General features: G+C 41.4%; 1 protein-coding gene across 4 annotated transcripts in view; it reads right to left on the bottom strand.

Annotated features, from left to right (window-relative positions):
- NSUN6 (NOP2/Sun RNA methyltransferase family member 6) overlaps positions 1-14739 on the bottom strand; it is an 87912-nt gene that overhangs the window by 39709 nt on the left and 33464 nt on the right. For all 4 annotated transcript variants that reach the window (XR_003514167.1, XM_027559822.1, XM_027559823.1 and 1 more), the window contains one exon: positions 2262-2343. Coding sequence is in view for 3 of the 4 variants with exons in the window: in XM_027559822.1 (XP_027415623.1) it covers positions 2262-2343 (82 nt within the window). In the remaining variant the exon portion in view is untranslated. The remainder of the gene's footprint in view (positions 1-2261; positions 2344-14739) is intronic.

The raw sequence follows: 14739 nt of genomic DNA, 5'->3' as shown, positions 1-14739 counted from the left end.
AGGCCTCCCTGTCCATCACCAACTCCCGGAATTTAATCAAACTCATGTCCATTGAGCCAGTGATGCCATCCAACCATCTCATCCTCTGTCATCCCCTTCTCCTCCCGCCTTCAATCTTTCCCAGCATCAGGGTCTTTTCCAATGAGTCAGTTCTTCGCATCAGGTGGCCAAAGTATTGGAGTATCAGCTTCAGCACTAGTCCTTCTAATGAATATTCAGGATTGATTTCCTTTAGGATGGACTGGCTGGATCTCCTTGCAGTCTAAGGGACTCTCAAGAGTCTTCTTCAACACCACAGTTCAAAAGCATCAATTCTTTAGCCTTCAACTTTCTTTATAGTCCAACTCTCACATCCATACATGACTACTGGAAAAACCAAAGTTTTGACTAGATGGACCTCTATTGGCAAAGTAATGTCTCTGCTTTTTAATATGCTGTCTAGGTTGATCATAACTTTTCTTCCAAGGAATAAGCATCTTTTCATTTCATGGCTGCAGTCACCATCTGCAGTGATTTTGGAGCCCAGAAATATAAAAGTGTGTCACTGTTTCCACTGTTTCCCCATCTATTTCCCATGAAGTGATGGGACCAGATGCCATGATCTTAGTTTTCTGAATGTTGAGCTTTAAGCCAACTTTTTCACTCTCCTCTTTCACTTGCATCAAGAGGCTCTTTGGTTCTTCTTTACTTTCTGCCATAAGGGTGGTGTCATCTGCATATCTGAGGTTATTGAGATTTCTCCCGGCAATCTTGATTCCAGCTTGTGCTTCTTCCAGCCCAGCATTTCTCATGATGTACTCTGCATAGAAGTTAAACAAGCAGGGTGACAATATACAGCCTTGATGTACTCCTTTCCTTATTTGGAACCAGTCTGTTGTTCCATGTCCAGTTCTAACTGTTGCTTCCTGACCTGCATATAGGTTTCTCAAGAGGCAGGTCAGGTGGTCTGGTATTCCCATCTCTTTCAGAATTTTCCACAGCCTGTTCTGATACACACTGTCAAAGGCTTTGGCATAGTCAATAAAGTAGAAATAGATGTTTTTCTGGAACTCTCTTGCTTTTTCCATGATCCAGAGGATGTTGGCAGTTTGATCTCTGGTTCCTCTGCCTTTTCTAAAACCAGCTTGAACATGTGCAAGTTCATGGTTCACATACTATTGAAGCCTGCCTTGGAGAATTTTGAGCATTACTTTACTAGCATGTGAGATGAGTACAATTGTGCGGTAGTTTGAGCATTCTTTGGCATTGCCTTTCTTTGGGACTGGAATGAAAACTGACCTTTTCTAGTCCTGTGGCCACTGCTGAGTTTTACAAATTTGCTGGCATACTGAGTGCAGCACGTTCACATCATCATCTTTTAGGATTTGAAAGAGCTCAACTAGAATTCCATCACTTTCATTAGCTTTGCTCGTAGTGATGCTTCCTAAGGCCCACCTGACTTCACATTCCAGGGTGTTTGGCTCTAGGTAAGTGATCACACAATCGTGATTATGTTGCTCATGAAGATCTTTTTTGTACAGTTCTTCTGTGTATTCTTGCCACCTCTTCTTAATATCTTCTGCTTCTGTTAGGTCCATACCATTTCTGTCCTTTATTGTGCCCATCTTTGCATGAAATGTTCCCTTGGTATCTCTAACTTTCTTGAAGAAATCTCTAGTCTTTCCCATTCTATTGTTTTCCTCTATTTCTTTGCACTGATCACAGAGGAAGGCTTTCTTATCTCTCCTTGCTATTCTTTGGAACTCTGCATTCATATTGTTAAATCTTTCCTCTTCTCCATCTTATATTGGAAATAATAACAACAGTAATGATAAATACTGCCACCTAACCAGTAGATTGTAACAAATCATATCAGTTACTGTATATGAAAGTACATCATAAACTAGATAAAGCAAAACAAATTGTTATATCACAGCAATTGATAACCATCTGACCAAAATCTGCTAATAGTAAACCATTGGAATCTCACAGTCACATGTGGAACACTAATATGTATAGCAAATGCATGCATTATTTAAGGATTAATATGCTGAGATGGAAAGCAATCATTACAATAAGCTATTAAAACAATGTTGGGCAAAGGAAGAGGGAAAACGTAGTTAAAAATCTCAGCTTTTTCTTGCTACCAAAGGTAGATCAGAAAATATAAAAAATACACTGCAAAAAAAAATGTGAACAGAATCAAAACAAATCCTTAGATTTCAAATAATTCACTGAGGGATATTTCAATGTCACTAAAATTTGTTTTTACAAACACTTACCTGTAAAAATAAGTAGCTGGGCAGGACATTATCAAACGAAGGACTGAGATACACTGGCTCTGTCATTCTTACGCCCACACCTCTGAAAAATGGAAATCTAATATTACTCAGTGTAAATTAAACAGTCTAATCAAATGGCATCGCCAACTCAATGGACACAGGTTTGAGCAAGCTCCAGGAGACGGGGAAGGACAGGGAAACCCGGCGTGCTGCAGTCCATGGGGCCGTGAAGAGTCAGACATGACTCAAGAGACTGAACAAGACAAACTCCACTTCTAGGAATACACTCAACTGGTATGTCAAATGTAAGATGTTCCACCTTTTAAAAACCTTTTTCTATTCAACACAAGATACTTAAGAGTATTCCTGTGGATTATTTCTGGATTTTTACCCAAAATAGAGAAGGCCACTGGGAGCACTAAAAAGGATAAAGACACATTAGGTACCACTGCATTTAGAGATGTGAATAGACTAAAAAGCAAAGACCCTCTGAGTCTTTACTCACTGATGCATTCTCATCTTTGGGAGTAGATTTATGACCACTGTTATTGCCCTTTCGATTCAATAAACATTTTGTGAAAGCTTCATTTGGCCAGCCACTATGCTCAGTATTTGTATGAAAAATAAAAATCTATGTAAGAATCACACTGGTGGTAAGCCATTACAAACGTGCCTCCCTGCTTCCCTCTCAACTCTTTAGAGAGTAACTGCCCAGTGCTGACACAATCCGTGGGCTGACCTTTACCACCTGTCCCTACTGTGAGTGGCGGTGGAACTGACCACAGAAGGAATGGCCAGGAACCAGGACAGCACAGGGGAAAGGGATCCACCAAAACAGATATTGCAGTCAGAAAGACTCTCAGAGTCTCTCCAGAGAACACGAGTACACTGTTTGAGAAAAGCCAAGCATGGCCAGGTCCACAGGCTACACCAGAGGGAGAGAGGACAAGGGGGAATCGACGTGCTGTTGCAAGGATTAGAGACCACAGAAGGATGCACAGTCTGATCATAAAGGCAAAGACAAGAATCAGGACATGGGGCTTCTCCGGTAGCTCAGTGGTAAAGAATCTGCCTGCCAGTGCAGGGGACCCAGGTTCAATCCCTGATCCGGAAAGATCCCGCATGCCATGGGACAACTAAGCCCATGTGCCACAGCTACTGAAGCCCTCATGCCCTGGAGCCCGTGCTCCACAACGAGAGAGGACACTGCAATGAGAAGCCTGCATACTGCAATTAGAGAGCAGCCCATGCCCTCTGCAAATGAAGAAAAGCCCATCCAGCAAAAACAAAGAGCCAACACAGCCAAAAATAAATTAAAAATTAAAAAAGAATCAGGATTGAATGAGTTCAAGGGTACAAGCAGAGAAGAGTCCAGGGCAGCAGAACAAGACCAGAGCCTATAGACACAGCAGGGAGACGAGCTCAGAGCTTATGAACTGGGCTGGGCAGAGAAGCACCTACACAGACGGTGTGGACCCTACTTGCTGTAGGCAGGTGGGCTAATTCTACTCACAACACTTCTGACAACAAATGTGTGGGGTTCTTTCTCACACCCAGCAACTCTCAATCTCTCTGGACACCAAGTGGATAACCTACAATTCAGTTCCCTTCTGACAGACTGCCTGGGGTCATCGTCAGAATCCACCGGTTCAGTCCAACAAGACTGGACCCGAGCTGGGTGCCAACTGCACTGCCCAGGCCGCCACCTGGCTGTGAACGGGGAGATCACAAGACTCTCGCCTCAGCTTCAACAGTTTACCAGAAGGACTCACACAACTCCAGAGAATAGTGTATTTATGATTACCAGTTGATTATGAAGGATACAACCAGACAAAAGGGATGCGGGGCAAGTTACGGGAGGGGGCACGGAGGCACCGCCCTCTCAGCACCTGGATGTGTTCACCAACCTGGAAAGTGTCCAAGCCCTGTCCTTCACTGGTTTTTAGGGAGACTTCATCACACTGTTGTTGTTGTGTAGCTGCTCAGTTGGCCCAACTCTTTTGTAGCTCCATGAACTGCAGCCCGCCAGGCTCCTCTGTCCATGGGATTTCCCAGGCAAGAAAACTGGAGTGAGTTGCCCTTTCCCTCTCCAGCGGATCTTCCCAACCCAGGGATTGAACCCATGTCTCCTGCACTGGCAGGCGATTCTTTACCACTGAGCGACTCGGGAAGCCCAGTTTCATTACATACACTAGTCACTGGTGCTTAAATCACTGGTCACTGGTGCTTAGTTCAATCTCCAGTCCCTTTTTCTTCCCCAGAGATACAGCAAAGACACTTGTAAGTGCCAACCTTCTAATCACACACTTAGCTGCTTTGGCAAACAGCCCCCATTCTTTATGGGGATATAGCTGTCTGGAGGGGATACAAAAACACTCTTATTACTCCTAAGATTCCACAGGTTTTAGGAGCAAGTTGTCAGGAACCTAGGACAAAGATCAAATTTTTTATATACTGCTTTTTTTTTTGGCAACCTCCAGTGGCATGTGAACAACTAGCCAATCTGATCACACAGACCACAGCCTTCTTTCTCTAACTCAATGAAACTGAGCCATGCCATGTACAGCCACTCAAGACAGACGGCTCATGGTGGAGAGGTCTGACAGAACGTGGTCTACGGGAGAAGGGAAGGGCAAACCACTTCAGTATTCTTGCCTCAAGAACCCCATGAACGGTATGAAAAGGCAAAAAGATAGGACATTAAAAGATGAACTCCCCAGGTCAGCAGGTGCCCAATATGCTACTGGAGATCAGCAGAGAAATAACTACAGAAAGAATGAAGGGATGGAGCCAAAGCAAAAACAACACCCAGTTGTGGATGGGACTGGTGATACAAGCAAGATTCGATGCTGTAAAGAGCAATATTGCATAGGAACCTGGAATGTTAGGTCCATGAATCAAGGCAAATTGGAAGTGGTCAAACAGGAGATGGCAAGAGTGAACGTCGACATTCTAGGAATCAGCGAACTAAGATGGACTGGAATGGGTGAATTTAACTCAGATGACCATTATATCTACTACTGTGGGCAGGAATCCCTTAGAAGAAATGAAGTAGCCATCATAGTCAACAAGAGAGTCTGAAATGAAGTACTTGAATGCAATCTCAAAAACGACAGAATGATCTCTGTTCGTTTCCAAGGCAAACCATTCAATATCACAGTAACCAAAGTCTATGCCCTGATCAGTAACACTGAAGAAGCTGAAGTTTAACGGTTCTATGAAGACCTACAAGACCTTCTAGAGCTAACACCCAAAAAAGATGCCCTTTTCATTATAGGGGACTGGAATGCAAAAGTAGGAAATCAAGAAACACCTGGAGTAACTGGCAAATTTGGCCTTGGACTACGGAATGAAGCAGGGCAAAGACTAATAGCGTTCTGCCAAGAGAATGCACTGGTCATAGCAAACACCCTCTTCCAACAACACAAGAGAAGACTCTACACATGGATATCACCAGATGGTCGACACCAAAATCAGACTGATTATATCCTTTGCAGCCAAAGATGGAGAAGCTCTATACAGTCAGCAAAAACAAGACTGGGAACAGACTGTGGCTCAGATCATAAATTCCTTATTGCCAAATTCAGACTTAGATTGAAGAAAGTGGGGGAAACCACTAGACCATTCAGGTATGACCCAAATCAAATCCCTTATGACTATACAGTGGCAGTGACAAATAGATTTAAGGGACTAAATCAGATAGACAGAGTGCCTGATGAACTATGGAATGAGGTTCGTGACATTGTACAGGAGACAGGGATCAAGACCATCCCCAAGAAAAAGAAATGCAAAAAAGCAAAATGGCTGTCTGAGGAGGCCTTACAAATAGCTGTGAAAAGAAGGGAAGTGAAAAGCAAAGAAGGAAAGGAAAGATATACCCATTTGAATGCAGAGTTCCAAAGAATAGCAAGGAGAGATAAGAAAGCCTTCCTCAGCAATCAATGCAAAGAAATAGAGGAAAACAATAGAATGGGAAAGACTAGAGATCTCTTCAAGAAAATTAGAGATATCAAGGGAACATTTCATGCAAAGATGGGCTCGATAAAGGACAGAAATGGTATGGACCTAACAGAAGCAGAATATATTAAGAAGAGGTGGCAAGAATACACAAAAGAACTGTACAAAAAAGATCTTCACGACCCAGATTATCACGAAGGTGTGATCACTCACACTCACCTAGAGCCGGACATCCTGGAATGCAAAGTCAGGTGATGCTTAGGAAGCATCACTACAAACAAAGCTAGTGGAGGTGATGGAATTCCAGTTGAGCTATTTCAAACCCTAAAAGATGATGCTGTCAAAGTGCTGCACTCAATATGTCAGCAAATTTGGAAAACTCAGCAGTGGCCACAGGACTGGAAAGGTCAGTTTTCATTCCAATCCCAAAGCAAGGCAATCCCAAAGAATGTTCAAACTACCACACAATTGCACTCATCTCACACGCTAGTAAAGTAATACTCAAAATTCTCCAAGCCAGGCTTGTGCAATACATGAACTGTGAACTTCCAGATGTTCAAGCTGGTTTTAGAAAAGGCAGAGGAACCAGAGATCAAACTGCCAACATCCACTGGATCATGGAAAAAGAAAGAGATTTCCAGAAAAACATCTATTTCTGCTTTATTGACTATGCCAAAGCCTTTGACTGTGTGGATCACAAAAAACTGTGGAAATTCTGAAAGAGATGGCAAGAGATGGGACTACCTGACCTGCCTCTTGAGAAACCTGTATACAGGTGAGGAAGCAACAGTTAGAACTGGACATGAACAACAGACTGGTTCCAAATAGAAAAAGGAGTACATCAAGGCTGTATATTGTCACCCTTCTTATTTAACTTCTATGCAGAGTACATCATGAGAAACGCTGGGCTGGAGGAAGCACAAGCTGGAATCAAGATTTCCGGGAGAAATATCAATAACCTCAGATATGCAGAAAGTGCATACCCTTATGGCAGAAAGTAAAGAAGAACCAAAGAGCTTCTTGATGAAAGTGAAAGAGGAGAGTGAAAAAGTTGGCTTAAAGCTCAACATTCAGAAAACTAAGTTCATGGCATCTGGTCCCACCACTTCATGGGAAATAGATGGGGAAACAGTGGAAACAGTGTCAGACTTTATTTTTCTGGGCTCTAAAATCACTGCAGATGGTGACTGCAGCCATGAAACTAAAAGACACTTACTCCTTGGAAGGAAAGTTATGACCAACCTAGACAGCATATTAAAAAGCAGAGACATTACTTTGCCAGCAAAGGTCCATCTAGTCAAGGCTATGGTTTTTCCAGTGGTCATGTATGGATGTGAGAGTTGGACTATAAAGAAAGCTGAGTGCAGAATTGTTGCTTTTGAATAGTGGTGTTGGAGAAGACTCTTGAGAGTCTCTTTGACTGCAAGGAGATCCAACCCGTCCATCCTAAAGGAGATCCGTCCTGGGTGTTCACTGGAGGGACTGATGTTGAAGCTGATACTCCAATACTTTGGCCACCTGATACGAAGAGCTGACTCATTAGAAAAGACCCTGATGCTGGGAAAGATTGAGGGCAGGAGGAGAAGGGGACGACAGAGGATGAGATGGTTGGATTGCATCATGGACTCGATGGACATGGGTTTGGGTGGACTTTGGGAGTTGCTGCTGGACAGGGAGGCCTGGCATGCTGCGGTTCATGGGGTCGCAAAAAGTCAGACACGACTGAACAATTGAACTGAACTGAACTGAGTGGCACTTAGTTCCCAGGATCTTAGTTCCCATACCAGGGAGCAAACCCAGGCCTCTGCAATGGAAGAAGCATGGAATCCAAACCACTGGACTGCCAGGTAATTCCCTATGTATTTCTTCTTATGCCACAGCAGAGTAAGTTTATGCTGCCCTGTAAGAGTGACATAATTTCAGTAGATATTCATGACTGTCACTGCGGTGGGTCTGACAACAAAGGTTAACTCCTTTTCTTCTTCATCCCATGCCTTTACCCTCACTCGTCTGTTTAACACTTGGTTTTTCCAAATCTGCACCTTCACTCAGAGTTAAAACTCTAGTCCTTGCTCCAATCAGGATTAAATCAAACCACTTTTAAATTAAATGGTTCCTTCCCCTTAGCAGAAAATACAAAGACTTGAAACATCACTGCCTCATATTCAAAAGTCAGTTCTTCCTTGAGACAACTGGGCACTTTGATCAACACCTTGTCCCAACCCCCAGAGTCTAGACCCATACTGCATGCTCTGAATGATCACTCCTCTGTAATTCAAATGACTCTGACCTGTAGGACTTCAGTCCTCTGGAAAATACTGAAATTAACATATACTTGCCATCCTAACTCAGGTCCCACCTATACTTCAGGATCTGGTTCCCCTTTGACTATCTCCTCCTGACCACACCTACCAGCAAAAAAGTATCCATCTGTATAGTATTTAATTGAAAATAACATGAAAAAGAATAATTTTAGCCAGTTATTGCTCATGTATGAGTTTACTCTTTCCCTTTAAAACTATTTCTGTACAATGTACCTCCATATAATAATGCAAAATATAAGATCTCATAGAATAAACAATCTGTTGGTATATTAATCAATCTGAGCCTATGGATGATTCGACACAACTTGCATTCAAGAAACCAATGGACACAAATTCACTAACTGAATGTTCAAATATACTATTAGTGAAGTTGGTTCTAAAGTTTAAAAAGAATATAAGCAGTATATAAATGCAGCATTTCTTTGTTGTAGAAGCATGCTTTTTTTCACATAGGCAGACAAAGAAATCCTAACAGAAAGCTGAGTTTAAAAATCAACAGCTTCTTGATTTCCTGACAAGATGGTGGAACAGAAGGACCTGAGCTCACCTCCTCTCACGAAAACACCAAAGTCACAACTGAATACTGAACAACCATCAACAAACCAGAACCAGAACCCACCAATAAAGATGTTCAACTTCCAAAGACAAAGAAGAGGCCACAACAAGATTGCAGAAGGGATGCATTCATAATGCAATCAAACCCTGTACCCGGATGGATGAATGACCAGATGGATGGATGACCCAGAAACTGGAAAATAACAGGATCACAGAGGTTCTCCCATGCACTCGGAGAGTGACTTCTGAGCCCATGTCAGGCTCCTCAGGCTGGGGGTCTGGCATCAGGCAGATGAGACCCCAGAGCATTTGGCTTTGAAGGCCAGCAGGGCTTGATCACAGGAATGTCATAGGACTAGGGGAAACAAATGCCCCAGAGGACACACAGGTCTTATGTGCCCTGGGACCCAGTTGGAAAAGGAGTGACCTCATAGGACCCTGGGCCAGACCTACCTGCTGGTCTTGGAGGGTCTCCTGGGGAGGTGAGGGGCACCTGTAGCTCACTGTGGGGACAAGGACACTGGTGGCAGGGGTGCTGGGGAGTATTCATTGGCACCAAGGCCCAGTCCCGCCCAATATATCCCTTAGGATCTAGTGTTGGGAAGCTCAGGCCAACCAACCAACAGGGCAAAAACACAGTCCCACTCATCACCACACTTCAAAGTCTTCCTGAACACATACCCCTTGAAAAGCCCTGCCCACCAGAGGGACAAGACCCAGTTCCACCCAGCAGTGGGCAGGCACCAGTCCCTCCCACCAGGAAGTCTGCACAAGCCCCTTAGACAAGCCGCACCCACCTAGGGGCAGACACCAGAAGAAAGAGGAACTATAATCCTGCAGTCTGTGTAACAGAAAACAGAAAGTTAGATAAAATGAGACAGCAGACAAATACGTTCCAGACAAAGGAATGAGATAAAACACCAGGAAAACAGCTAAGTGAAGAGGAGACAGAAAAAGAATTACAGAAATGACAGTAAAGATGATCCAAGATCTCAAAAAAGCATGGAGGCACAGAGCAAAAAGATACAAGAAATGTTTAATAAACACCTGGAAGATTTAAACAACAAACAGCATTGGAAATATAATAACTGAAATGAAAAATGCACTAGAAGGAATCAATAGCGGAATAAATGAGGACAAAGAACAGATAAATGAGCTGGAAGACAGAATGCTGGAAAGCACTGCTGTGGAACAGAATATAGAAAAAAGAATGAAAAGAAATGTGGGCAGTCTAGAGACCTCTGGGACAACATCAAAAAGCACCTACATTCACATTACAGGGATCTCAGAAAGAAAAGAGAGAATGGGCCTGAGAAAATATTTGAAGAGATAAAAACTGAAAATTCCCTAACATGGGAAAGGAAACAGTCACCTAAGTCCAGGAAGTGCAGAATACCACACTGGATAAATCCAAGGAGGAAAAGCCAAGATGTGTATTAATCAAACTGACAAAAATTAAAAACAAAGAAAACACTAAAATCAACAAGGGAAAAGCAACAAATAAAAGATGAGGGTTTTCCCATAAGATTGTTAGATTATTCAGCAGAAACTCTGCAGGCCAGAGGGCTTCTGCACAATACATTTAAAGCAATGAAAGGAAAATCTTACTACAAGAATACTCTACTCAGCAAGGCTCTCATTCAGATTCGACAAAGAAATCAAAAGCTTCACAGACAAGCAAAAGCTAAGAGAATTCAGCACCCCCAAACCAGCTTTACAACAAATGTCAAAGGAACTTCTCTGGAGGGAAAAGACAAGGCCACCCTAGAAACAAGAAAATTGTGAATGGGAAAGCTCACCAGTAAAGGCAAATATACAGTAAAGGTAGGAAATAATCCATACACAAATATGATGTCAAAACCAGCAACTGTGAGAAGAGTAAAATGCAGGATATTGACAATCCACTGGAAATTAGGAGATCAGCAACTTAAAACAATCTTGTAAATACATATAAACTGCTGTATCAAAACCTCATGGGAAACATAAACCAAAAATTTTCTATTGCATATACACACACACAAAAGAAAAAGCAATCAAAACATACCCTAAAGACTTGGTCATCAAATCACAACAGAAGAGAACAAAAGAAGAAGGGAAAGAAAAAGACCTACAAAAACAAATCCAAAACAATTAGCAGAATGGAAATAAAAATATATACATATCAATCATTATCTTACATGTAACTGGATTAAATGTTCCAACCAAAAGACAGAGACTGGGTGAATGGATACAAGAACAAAATTCATATACATGCAGCCTATAAGAGAACCACTTCAGATTTAGGGACTCATATAGACTGAAAGTAAGGGGATGAAAAAAAAGTATTCCACAAAAATGGAAATCAAAAAAAAGCTGGAGTAGCAACACTAATGTCAGACAAAATAGACTTTAAAATAAAAATTATTACAAGTAATAAGGACTTTACGTAATAATCAAGGCATCAATCCAAGAAGATGCAACAATTGTAAATATACACGCATCCAACATAGGAGCACCTCAACATTTAAGGCAAAAGCTAACAGCCATAAAAGAAGAAACTGACAATAACACAACAATACTGGTAGACTCTAACACAGATTTCATCAATAGATAGGTCATCCACACAGAAAATAAGAAAAAATAGGCCTTAATTGACACATTAGACCAGATGGACTTATTTATGTTCATAGCAGATTCTATCTGAAACTAGCAGAATACACCTTCTTTTTAAGTGCACATGAATATTCTCCAAGATAGATCACATCTCGGGCCACAGATCAAGCCTGGGAAAATGTAAGAAAATTCAAATCATATCAAGCATTTTTTCCAACCACAATACTATGAGATTAGAAATAAATTATAAGAAAAAAAACACACACACACACAGCAGCTAAACAATATGCTACTAAACCGCCAGTGGATCACTGAAGAAATCAAAGAGAAAATCATAAAGATCAGAGCAGAAATACATGAAATGGAAATGAAGAAAACAACAGAAAAGATCAATGAAACTAAAAGATAAACGTATGTTTGAAAAGATGAACAAAATCGAAAAACCTTTAGCCAGATTTATCAAGAAACAGAGGAAGAAAGCTCAGATCAATAAAATTAGAAATGAAAAAGGGGAAGTTGCAATGGACACCACAGAAATACAAAGTATCACAAGAGACTACTACAAACAGCTATATGCCAATAAAATGGACAACCTGGAAGAAATGAACAAATTCTTAGAAATGAACACTCTCCCAAAACTGAACCAGGAAGAAATAGAAAATATGAGAAGAGACCAGTCACAAGTAACGAAACTGAAACTGTGATTAAAACACTCCCAACGGGACTTCCCTACTGGCACAATGGATGAGAACCCGCCCGCCAATGCAGAGGTTCAATCCCTGATCTGGGAAGATTTCACAAGCCACGGAGCAACTAAGCCCATCTGCCACAAATACTGAGTCCATGCTCTAGAGCCTGCAAGCCACAGCAACTAAAGCCTGCATGCTCCAGGGCCCGCAAGCCACAACCAGTGAGCCCCTGCGCCACAACTACTGAAGCCCACACAGCCTAGGGCCAGCAAGCCAAAACTACTGAAGCCAGAGCGCCTAGAGCCTGTGTTCCACGACAAGAGAAGCCACTGCAACAAGAAACCCGTGCACTGCAACTAGAGAGTAACCCCACTCTTTGCAACAAGAGAAAACCCACACACAGCAGTGAAGACCCAGCACAGGCAAAACTTAAAAATAGAAAAACTTCCAAAGAACAAAGTCCAGGACTAAAAGGTTACATAGGTGAATTTTATCAAATGTTTAGAAAAGAGTTAACACCTATCCTTATGAAATTATTTCCAAAAATTACTGAGGAAGGCACCCTCCCAAACTTCTCTGAGGCCACTGTCACCCTGATACCAAAACCAAAGATTCCACACAAAAAAGGAAAATTACAGGCCAATATCACTGATAAACATAGATACAAAAATCCTGAACAAAATACTAGCAAACCAAATGCAACAATACATTAAAAGGATCGTACACCATAATCAAGTGGGATTTATCCCAGGGATGCAAGGATTTTTCAATATCTGTAAATCAATAAGTGTGACACACACATTAACAAACTGAATAAAAAACATGATTGTCTCTGTAGATGCAGAAAAAGTTTTTGACAAAATTCAACACCCATTTGTGATGAAAACTCTTCAGCAAGTAGGCACAGAGGGAACATACTTCAACATAACAAAGGCCACACGTGACAAACCTCCAGCTGACATGTTCTCAACGATGAAAAGCTGAAAGCATTTCCTCTAAGATTAGGAACAAGAGAAGATGTCCCACTCATCACTTTTATTCAACACAGTTTTTGAAGTCCTAGCCATGGCAATCAGAGAACCAAAAGAAATAAAAGGAATCCAGGTTGGAAAAGAAAACTATTACTGCAGATGACATAATACTATACACAGAAAATCCTAAAGATGCTACCAAAAACTATTAGAGCTTATCAATGAATTCAGTAAGGTTACAGAGTACCAAATATACAGAAATCTCTTACATTCCTATGCACTAAAAACAAAAGATCATAAAGAGAAGGAAATGATCCCATTTACCACTGCATCAAAAAGAATAAAATACCTAGGAATAAACTATTGGGGGCAGGAGGAGAAGGGGACGACAGAGGATGAGATGGCAGGAAGGCATCACTGACTCGATGGACGTGAGTCTGAGTGAACTCCGGGAGTTGGTGATGGACAGGGAGGCCTGGCTTGCTGTGATTCATGGGGTCGCAGAGAGTCAGACATGACTGAGTGACAGAACTGAACTGAAGGAGGCAAAAGATCTGTACTCTGAAATCTATAAGACACTGATGAAAGAAATCGAAGATGACACTAACAGATGGAAAGATATACCATGTTCTTGGGTTGGAAATATTTTCAACATATTTTCAAAATAACTACCAAAGGCAATCTACAGGTTCAATGCAATTCCTTTTCAAAGAACTAGAACAATAAATTTTTTTAATTTGTATGCAGGGACTTCCCTGATGGTCCGGTGGCTAAGACTCCATGCTCCCAATGCAGGGAGCCTAGGTTCAATCCCTTGTCAGGGAACTAGAACCTGAATGCCACAACTAAGACCTAGTGAGCCAAATAAATATGTAAGTAAATAAATATATATATTTTTAAAATCTGTGCAGAAAACACAAAAGACCCTGAATAGCCAAAGCAATCTTGAGAAAGAAAAACAGAACCAGAGGAATCAGACACCCTGGCTTCAAGCTATACTACAAAGCTACAGTCATCCAAACAGTCTCATACTGGCACAAAGGCAGACTTACAGATCAATGGAACAGGGCATAAAGCCCAGAAATAAATCCAAACACCTCTGGTCAATTAATCTATGACAAAGGAGGCAAGACTATATATAATGGGGAAAAGACAGTCTTTTCAATAAGTGGTTCTGAGAAAACTGGACAGCAGCATGTAAAAGAATGAAATTAGAATATATTTAACACCATATACAAAAATAAACTCAAAACAGATTAAAGACTTAAAGGTAAGGCTGGATACTACAAAACTCTATAGAGAAAAACATAGGCAGAACACTCTTTTACATAAATCACAGCAATAGTTTTTTGAATCCACCATCTAGAGTAATGAAAATAAAACAAAAACA

Source organism: Bos indicus x Bos taurus, chromosome 13, assembly GCF_003369695.1.
Source record: "Bos indicus x Bos taurus breed Angus x Brahman F1 hybrid chromosome 13, Bos_hybrid_MaternalHap_v2.0, whole genome shotgun sequence".
Taxonomy (NCBI): Eukaryota; Metazoa; Chordata; class Mammalia; order Artiodactyla; family Bovidae; genus Bos; species Bos indicus x Bos taurus.
Note: the sequence above shows the minus strand (reverse complement) of the source record. Positions and strands in the feature narration are given on the sequence as shown.